Raw genomic sequence first — 10,123 nt, 5'->3', positions numbered from 1 at the left:
TGATTTATTGTGGTTATAATGATGGTTGAGCCGAAGGTGCGGCAGGACTTGAGGTGAGTGCGAGAACCCTGTTGAGTGCATAGTAGTGTTGACTTGATGTTAGGTGATTGATTTGATGGTGGGTTGTTGGTTGTTGAATGCTGGTTGTCGAGTTTTGTGCCTAGGGCTTGGACTAGTGTAGTTGGCCTAGGTCTCGTATGGACTTACAGCAGGTAGGAGAGTAGTAGAAAGCTGATATAATGAGCAGCGAAGAAAGAGGAGTAGGAAGAGTCCCAAGAAGGGGTGCTGGAAGAGGAATAAGAGGTAGAGGTCGTGCTAGAGCTAGAGCCGTAGAGGACATTGATATGGGTGCTAGAGTGGTAGAAAACCCTGGAGTGGGTGTTGGAGTTGCAATGGATCCCAGAGCTAATGTTGAGACTGTTACAGCAGGACGGAAGGGTGACGCGGTAAAGCCCATTGTCAAGTACTCCGCGGAGGATTTCCTGACCATTTTTAATAGACGTGGCAATAAAAGAGTTAGAATCGAATTGGAAAACACAATGGTTATCAAGTGCAAATCGAGACACGGAAAGTGAGTTTTTAGTGATTCCAGGTACGACTAAAATTTGACAAAGTATAAATGACGGAGAAGAGGACACGAGTGTACCTGTGTGGGTGATCGGTAAGGAGACGCCGTCACCCACAACAAGCTGAGTTTGACCTGAATATGGATTAACGCTTGTAAGTCCTGCAGAATTGTCCATAACGTGATGTGTAGCACCTGAATCAACAAACCACGCTGAAGATGTGAGAGCAGAGGGCGGACTTGATGGCGGTAAATACTATGGCAGTGAGTCCGGACCCGTCAAGTGGGCTTGTACGGGCTGAACTGATCCAACAAAATGATAACATGTATTGGCCCTATTGCCTTGCTTGCCACAAAGCTGACAAAATGAGCCTCCTCCGTTGCGGCATCTCCCGCGATTTCCAGTTCCATAATGCGAGCCACGGCCATGGGATATTCTAGAAAAATTCCCAGATTGATTAAAATCTGCATGGTAGTTGTTGGAACTGTGACGGGTCTGCCGAGAAGAAGGCAGTCCTTGGCTGGTCTAAAAAGCCGCCGGTGGGGGCTGATTATTTGTTACCGACGCTAGCTCTAGCCTTCCCTCGTGATTAAGAATTAAGGCATGAAGTTGGTCCTTTGTCAAAGACCCGGTTTGAGTTAAAATGGAAATTGCGGTGTCGAGACCCTGAAATTCAGCACCCAAACAACGAAACAATTGAGTATGATATTCATTAATAGATAAAAGGCTCACCAATAGCAGCTAACTGGTCCGTGAGACTGGTGGCTTCTTGTAGGAATTCTGTGACGGATCGGTGGCCTTTTGAGAGTGATTGAAGCTGGAGCCGTAAAGCAGACGCGCGCGCAGTTGATTGAGCGGCATACGAGTCCACAAGATACTTCCAAACACTTGCTGCGGATGTGTGACTCGTCAATTGGGCAACTATCGGAGCGGTCGACGAATTAAGGATCCAAACCAAGGCAATGGACTCTCGAAATTTCCAATTTTCAAACGCTAGATTGGTCATCTGCGTAACAGCCCCTCCTGCTGCAATCTCCTTGACAGTCTCCTCCGGCTGAGGTTCGGTGCCGTCCAAAATGGACAGCAAGCGGGCAGCGCAAAAATATGGTGAGATCTGTGTTTTCCAGATCGGAAAGTTCGTCCCGGTTAGCTTCTCCCCAATACTTGGTGGTGACATTAGAGTGGGGTTATTCGAGGCTATTGATGACAACGTCGGTGCAGAAGATGATGTTTCTTTAGACATGGATCGGTGAGGCTTTCGCCAAAGATGCTCTGATACCAACTTGAAAAGAAGAATTACGTTTTAGAGAAGAAAATTTTATTGCTCTTTTTTCTGTACATCATTGTGTTGCAAATACAATGTATATAAAGGACTCTAAGAGATAAGATACTTAAGATAATATCATAACAAATATTCCCTAAATATTTTCTTCCCTTAACAGATAAGATACAAAAGGTAACATAATAACAAATATTCCCTAAATATTTTCTTCCCTTAACAGATAAGATACAAAAGGTAACAAATATTTGCTGAGTATTTTCTTCCTTTAACAGTATTCAACCTATCAAGATTCCATATATAGTTCCTCACACACCCACAGACACCATTTATATGTCTCAGCACTCACTCCTCTTAGCTAAGCCATTCCATAATCTCTCTCTCTCTCCATCCCTCAACTCCTTTTGCTCTCTGTTGGTTCTGCTATGGCTTCGATAAACTTCTTAGCCAGTCCAAACTGTGTTTCGCACTCCATCAAAGCATCTTCCAAAAGCTTTGATCATTTGACAGATGTGTTTCCTCTTGGAAACAGGAACTTGCCCGGGAGGACCTCGCGAGGCGACCCTCGAGAGCTCAGCATCACAAACGTCGCTAGCCAGGCCCCGGTCGTCTCTCGATCGTCGCCGGGGAAAGAAGCCGTCAGCGACCGGGATCACGTTGCCTGGACGAGCGTCCGGCAACACCAGTGGGAGGGCGAGTTGGCCGTCGAAGGGGAGCTACCTCTCTGGCTGGTGAGTCTGTTTGATTTTTTACGATCTCTCAATCATCTTTTCGCGTCCCCTAAGCTAAATCTCTTCTCCATTCTGCTTGTTCTCATCTTGCCATATGCCCCAAAAGGAAAAAAAAAAGAAAAGAAATTATTTTGTTTGTTTAAAGTCTAGCCAAAGATGAAGCCTATAACAATAAATTAAATAGTGGAACGCCCTCCATCACAATTAATTGTTAACCTCACTTAATTAAGTCAGTCACATAACACTATAAATTATCCCATTATACTGTGTTTGTGCGTGTAGCACAAGGCCATTTTGTGTCTCCACCACTGACTATAAATGCATATGCTGGTCTTTCTATTCATGTTGCACTATCCAAATTACTTTCATTTTACAACTTTATTAGTAAACTACGCTATTCAAGTAATTTTACATCACTAGAAGGGAGAGGCTTATCGAAGCGCAAAGGATTTGTGCATTCAGATGCTAAAGATTAAATAATATTGTCGACGGTGTGGGAGTATAAAAGCCATAGACTTACCTAGCAAAAAACAAAACAACAACAACAACAACGAAAAAGTCACAATTTACAAATTTTCGGGGTTTATCTCGACTATCCCAAGATACCTTCCAAATATATTTATCAAAGAGTGAGATATTTTTAAGTTAAGATCAAACGAAGAATATCCCTTGCCCCAATTTTATCATTCCTTGTTTCTTGTCCTCGTCTATATTATATTCCTTGTAGTGTACCAACGTATGAAGATTTCGTATGATCTTACCCATCTTTGAAAATTCTTCTTCTCTCAGCTGTTCCACCCTATAAAATTATTAGGATGGTACGAATGTTACAGATTTCTGATGTACTGAAATGAGTATAATATCACTGGCATTATAGTATCGTGCAAACGTATCGTACCCGACAAATACATTGGAAGTAGCTCCGGTGTTTTCTGTTGGTTAGGGAGAGTGATTGGTTGATTTGATCATATGCAGAGCGGAATCTATCTGAGGAATGGTCCCGGTCTATGGCACGTCGGAGACTACGACTTCCGACACCTCTTCGACGGTTACGCCACGTTGGTGAAGCTGCAGTTCGAGAACGGGCGGTTGATCGCCGGCCACCGGCAGATTGAATCGGAAGCATACAAGGCCGCGATGAAGAACAACAAGCTATGTTACCGAGAATTCTCCGAGGTCCCTAAGGCAGACAATTTCCTATCCTATGTTGGCGGGCTTGCTAGCTTGTTCTCCGGGGCATCGCTGACTGATAACGCCAACACAGGCGTCATCAGGCTCGGAGACGGACGAGTGGTTTGCCTCACCGAGACGCAGAAGGGGTCGATAATGATCGACCCAACCACGCTCGAGACCTTAGGGAAGTTCAAGTACACCGACTCCTTAGGGGGTCTGATACACTCTGCCCATCCGATCGTGACCGACACCGAATTCCTGACGCTGCTGCCCGACCTGATCAACCCGGGCTACTTGGTGGTGAGGATGGAGCCGGGATCGAACGAGAGGAAGGTGATCGGGAGGGTGGACTGCAGGGGCGGCCCGGCACCTGGCTGGGTCCACTCGTTCCCCATGACGGAGCACTACGTCGTCGTGCCGGAGATGCCCTTGAGGTACTGCGCGCAAAACCTCCTCAGGGCCGAGCCCACTCCATTGTACAAGTTCGAGTGGCACCCCGAGTCCAAAGGGTACATGCATATCATGTGTAAAGCCAGTGGAAAAATCGTAAGAATCCATCTCCCTCCAGATTCATTCTGTGCAGCAAAATTTCAGAGTGTTCTCAAGGCACTAACCAAGAATCTTTATAATGCTTTTGAAGAATATGAATATCTTTACTTGAAATATGTAACTTTCTAGAAATATGTTCTTTTCTTCACTAAAATTTTAGCCGTCATAATTGGTGTCCCCTGGACACCGGCTAACATGCCTTCTTTGTATATAATTTCCAACATAGTTTATCAAAACTATGAATATGACAAGGATGTCTTGTTTTTTCTATTGGGTTGCACGGAAAAAGGTGGCAAGTGTGGAGGTTCCTCTGTACGTGACGTTTCACTTCATCAATGCGTACGAAGAGACGGACGAAGACGGGCGAGTTGTGGCCGTGATCGCCGATTGTTGCGAGCACAATGCGGACACGACCATCCTCGATAAGCTCAGGCTCCAAAACCTCCGCTCCTTTGCCGGCCAAGACGTACTTCCTGATGCTAGGTGTGTTTTTTGTATGCTGCTTTAGAATCCGCGCACGCACAAATTCGTACGTATTCACATGTACTTACCATCATTCGATTTGTTGAGATAATGATAATCGCATAAAGATCGAGAATACTAGATAAATAGAAGGTGGGAAATGGAAATTAGTGGTCGATTAGATATGTGATTACTCAGGATATTTCTAGCTAACTGTTCCATCTTCATAACGCTTGTCCATGTACATATAATATGTTTCAAGGCATAAGAACATAGTATAGCAGTTCTTTAGAAGAAGGGACCCTATTTTCTTTAGTATTTATTCGTATTGTGAATTCGCCAATGCAATGAAGGAACTTGTTATAAAAAGAAAAATCCATGTATAGCAATTTTTAATTAACTCCGCATGTAAATAATCGTACGTGTCAGTAACTTTATCTCCTATTAAATTATTTTTCACGTTGTTTTAGGGTTTACATACTTGGCTAGCATCTTATACGAAGTCCAACGAAACCCAACATGAGTTCGACTTTTGTCTTCTTATTCCATTAATTAATTACCTTTAATTTGAGGTCATTTAATACATAATTGAGTCTTTGTTAGCATAATTTAACTTCTATCGTTTCCAAAATAATATAAATTTTTTTGGTCCCTTTCTGAGACTTGGGTTTTCTTCCTGGTAGTCATATTCGTCCCCTCTTGAAACTTTGGAGGGCATACCTTCATACGAAGACCGGCGTTGTCTTCAAACTTTCTAATTCGTACATAGTTGGAAATAAGTGAAAATAATTATTAATGTGTTTGTAGTTACATTAGGAGTGAATGGCAGATAAACATTAGCGACTTGTACCCTCTTTTGAATGGTATAATGGCAGACAAATCCTTAATCAATACGAAAAGTAGTAGAATGGCATCATGATGAGCGTCCTCTTGCTGATTAAAATCTTTTGTTCCCCTTTTCTCGTTTCGATATGATGAGTCCCAATAATGGCCCATTTGTTCTTTTGTGTTTGGTATCGGCTTCAGTTTCTTTTCTTTTTTTGGCTTTTCCGTAGCATATTAAATTTGACTTGAATTTAACTTGAAATTTTGTCTGAAACAAACAAATATTACAATTCATAATTATAGAAATTGAAACTTGATATTCATTAACTTTGCCTTCGAAATTTGGAGGCAAAAAGACACTATAAGTGCCATAACTTGGTACGGAGATCACTTTGATGCCATAACTTTTTTTCGGATCACTTTGGTGTCAAGTCGGAGGAAAAACGATCACTTAAGTGTCATAAGTTTTTTTTTTAGATCACTTCAGTGCTAAAATTTTTTAAAAACGATCACTTAAGTGCTAAAATTTTTTAAAAACGATCATTTAAGTGCTAAAATTTTTGAAAAACGATCACTTAAGTGCCAATCTCCGGCGAGCCACGTCAGCTCCAGAAATTAATAAAAAAATTGCCACGTCGGATTTCCAGCGAAAAATTGTGTACGGCACCGGAGTTGGCACTTAAGTGATCGTTTTTCAAAAATTTTAACACTAAAGTGATCCAAAAAAAACTTATGGCACCAAAGTGAGCGCCGTACACAAGTTATGGCACTTGTAGTGTTCTTTTCCCGAAATTTGGAAGGGAAAGTAATGAGTATTTTCTAAGTTGAACTAAGACATTAGGGTTGAAAAAATTGGTAGCTATATCCATCAAAATGATTGTAAAAGCCTGCCCGATGCAAGAAAGAGCATAGTTGCCCAGATATTAGACAATTATACGGGCCCAGAATTATTGCTGACAAAAAGAACAAATCTCAGATTGCACCATCACCTTCAAAATCATTCTCTAGCTGAAACTAAGTGGTTTTGTTTTTTTTTTCAAACTCCCAATTTGCAAAATCCCACCTAATTAACAAAGGAAGAGAGGTTTCGACCAAAAAAAAAAAACCAAAGGAAGAGAGGTATTCTAAAGGCCAAGATCCTTAAATACATGAAAATATTTATTTTCCTTTTCAAGTATGCCTTGACGAGGACGATGGTGACCATGATGGTAAATTTGGGCAGGGTCGGGAGGTTCATAATACCATTAGATGGGAGTCCATATGGGAAGTTGGAGGCAGCATTGGACCCAGATGAACATGGGAGAGGCATGGACATGTGCAGCATCAACCCTGCCTTCTTGGGCAAAAAATACAGATTTGCCTATGCTTGTGGAGCCCAACGCCCTTGCAATTTCCCCAACACCCTCACCAAGGTTTTATATTCATGTCCCTCAAATTGATGCTTTTAGCATTATTATGATGTGGTGCCATGCTAGGGAGACATAGTTGTTGTATAAATTTACTGTGATATTCTTGATGAGAAATTGATGAAGTGAGAGGTTTTCGCAGATTGATCTAGTGGAGAAGAGGGCGAAGAATTGGCATGAGGATGGCGCCGTGCCCTCGGAACCATTCTTCGTGGGTAGGCCAGGGGCCACCGAGGAAGATGATGGTAAGAATTTAGGAAATCTAAATCGAAACATATGCTCATTATGCCTTATTTGCTGAAAAAACATTCAACGTGATCGTTTGCATCATATGACGGGTTATGATTATCTCACGCTCGAAATAACACATGTATATTTGAAGCACCCAAATCAGAAAAATTTGTTTCTTGAATAATTTCCTTTCTAGTCACTCGCATTTTTGTTGACTCTCCCATTTTGAAAATTTTTGGCATAAATTTTTTTTTCCCCTTGTTTTGTTTTCCCGATTCTCTTTTGTGAAGCATTGTGTGCTGGGGTTGCACTTGCAGGTGTGGTGATCTCAATGATTAGTGAGAAAAATGGAGATGGGTATGCATTGCTGCTTGATGGCTCCACTTTTGAGGAGATTGCCAAAGCAAAGTTCCCCTATGGCCTTCCTTATGGTCTCCATGGTTGCTGGGTCCCAAAGAAATAAAGATCTCCCATCAGGGTATTGTTTAATTAATTGATCAAAACACTTTGATCAACCTATTATTTCACTCGTTGTGTCTTGACTTAAGGTTGGTCATTTGAAGTCCACCCTCTGTGGGTACAACGTTGATGGATAAGTCTCGTAGACATAGTGAAGACCATGGATGAAGTGGTGGTCAGTGTTCTCTATGTCTTGTGTAGAATTCCTTAGTGGTGAGAGAAGTAGAATTCATTCTATGCATGTTAAGCTTGAGATATGTGAAATGGTTCTTGCTAGTGCTATGATGGTTATAATAGCTTCAGTGTTGCAAATCCTGTTTATACCAGATGTGAAATTGTATTTATATAGAAAAATGTACCTATAAACAAAAGAGAACTTATTTGTGGTTGTTCTTCCTATCGGGGCTAAACGAAAATTTGAATGATTTGGTGAAGCAGGGAAGTCTCCTTTTTTTAACAACTAGGCTGTCCTGCTAGCAAAGATTCTTCTCAAATTACTAACCTCCTGGACTATGTAACACGCAAGCCAAAACCAAATCGCGCGACCTAAACAAACCATACAAAATGTGGAAACCTCATCTGCAGTTTTTTAACATATTCTTTGGACACTTTTGACTCATGTTCTTGTCCTAAAAGATTCGATTCTCGTGAAAGAAGGGAATGTGACGGAACATTTAAAGATGACTTCCCAAGATCCTCCTCAACCCCTGGCCATGTAGCGCCAACTCCTAAAATGTTCTGTAGCAAATGTCACCTGCGAGATCTCCTCGCATAAACATGTAATAGCAGAAGAATTAAGAAAGACCCCGCTACATTTTTTGTCCCTTTTCTTTTGCCAACTATGTCGTAACTTAGCTGGTGTCCATGATTTAACTCACATCGGGGATCGAGCATGAGGCACGAAGCATCTTCGCTACGGCAGAAACGGATCAACTCCGAAAAGAAGCGTACATGATTACACTTGCATGACAGTTGTTGTTATTACTGTTGCTAATGGTCGATTGGATGCTTCCGTTAGAGCTTCTTCCCCTCTTCATCATGCTACTGTAGACCAGCAACGATGTTGCCCTGACTCGGAGAAGTTTGAGCACACCTTCAGGTGGGTCAGCTTACGCCGAGTTCCACTCATGGACTTTAGCCTCCGTCCATGAGAGCGAGGGTGAAATCGGCATGGGTGGCTTGACTACGATACGTGTACATGAGAAATAATAGTTCAACATCCGCAAAAGCCTCCATTTTAATGCTATGAATCTTGAGGAGGTGGCCAGAAAATGCAGCTTTCATTAAAGAAAAAATCGGACCTGGGTTCGATGTCAGTCCATGGATATTGCATTCGCATGCTGATGGCATTTAAGGCTTGCTCTTTTACATATTAACAATCCAATGGGCAAAGAGTTTGAATATAATGGGCCATAATCTCAATCTTGAAATAGGATTCCGTGGGATGTTGGAAAAGATTCACCAATTTGTAAAAGCCAAAATCACGGTTATTTGCAAAATTCGGATAAGGCTTGAAGGGAGCAACAAATTCGGTGGATTTATTTTAAGTGGATATCTGCAGCAAATCGAAAAGCAAGAGAGAGAAGAGATAGAGACAGAGATGGGATTTCTTTCGATTTCTTTCTTCTTCTTCTGTTTTTTTAACGATGGCTGGCACCGCGTGAGTGATGGCAAGCACCGATGAGAGCCCTCTAGCGAGGATGAGGCCGCCTTGGCCTGGGTGGGGGTGAGTGCCGGCGAGGGCTCCCCTCGCCAGATCTGGGGAGGGGGGCCTCACTAGCGCTTGTCCTCACCAGCCATTGCTTGCAGACGCGATGGCCAGCGACTAGCCATAAGTGAAAGGAAACAATTATAAGAAATTTTAAAAATTATACACGTTAGTATTGATTATGCCACGTAGGACCATTAGTGTCCACATCAGGATTTCCAGCCAAAATTAGCCAAATGGACTACATTGATAAATGATCAAAAGGTTTAGAACTTGATTAATCAAATTGAAAGGCTTAAAATGAATTGACACGAGTCTAATATGTTTAAGACTTTCTTCATAATTTCCCCGTAAAGTCTCTGCACAAAAAGATCACCATTTGTTCCCGTTCATGTGTGTGGCTAACAGAACTCCACCTTTTTCTTTTCCTTTTGTGTGACTACGGCTGAAGGGAGTCGGAACCTCCGACCAACCTCCTAACTCCACAAGTAAATATATGTATTTATTAAATAAAAAAAGGGTACACCCTCTACTCAAGTCAAATCTCACACACGGGCTCAAACTCGAAGCATAATATAAAAAAAAAAATTGACGGAGTAACTTATGAAAAAAATCTAGTCACATACTGAATTATACAAAGTATTTTTTTGGTCGATAAATACTTCTTTCATTACTAAAAAGTAAGTTTACCATAGCATGGTCCCATGTCATTACATAACAAAGAAAATAGAGAA

General features: G+C 41.8%; 1 protein-coding gene across 1 annotated transcript; it reads left to right on the top strand.

Annotated features, from left to right (window-relative positions):
• Nucleotides 1–2,270: 2,270 nt before the first annotated feature.
• LOC115674319 (carotenoid cleavage dioxygenase 8 homolog B, chloroplastic-like) lies at nucleotides 2,271–7,685 on the top strand. Its single transcript, XM_030596677.2, has 6 exons — nucleotides 2,271–2,576; nucleotides 3,552–4,295; nucleotides 4,588–4,781; nucleotides 6,808–6,997; nucleotides 7,134–7,236; nucleotides 7,540–7,685. Exons 1-6 carry the CDS (start codon nucleotides 2,271–2,273, stop codon nucleotides 7,683–7,685), a joined length of 1,683 nt encoding a protein of 560 aa, XP_030452537.1.
• The last annotated feature ends 2,438 nt before the right edge of the window (nucleotides 7,686–10,123 follow it).

Source organism: Syzygium oleosum, unplaced genomic scaffold (genome assembly GCF_021117445.2).
Source record: "Syzygium oleosum isolate NSW1041296 unplaced genomic scaffold, Sole_v2.1 Sole_v2.04, whole genome shotgun sequence".
Classification (NCBI taxonomy): Eukaryota; Viridiplantae; Streptophyta; class Magnoliopsida; order Myrtales; family Myrtaceae; genus Syzygium; species Syzygium oleosum.
The sequence above is the reverse complement of the archived record's forward strand: the minus strand, read 5'-3'. Positions and strand labels throughout refer to the sequence as shown.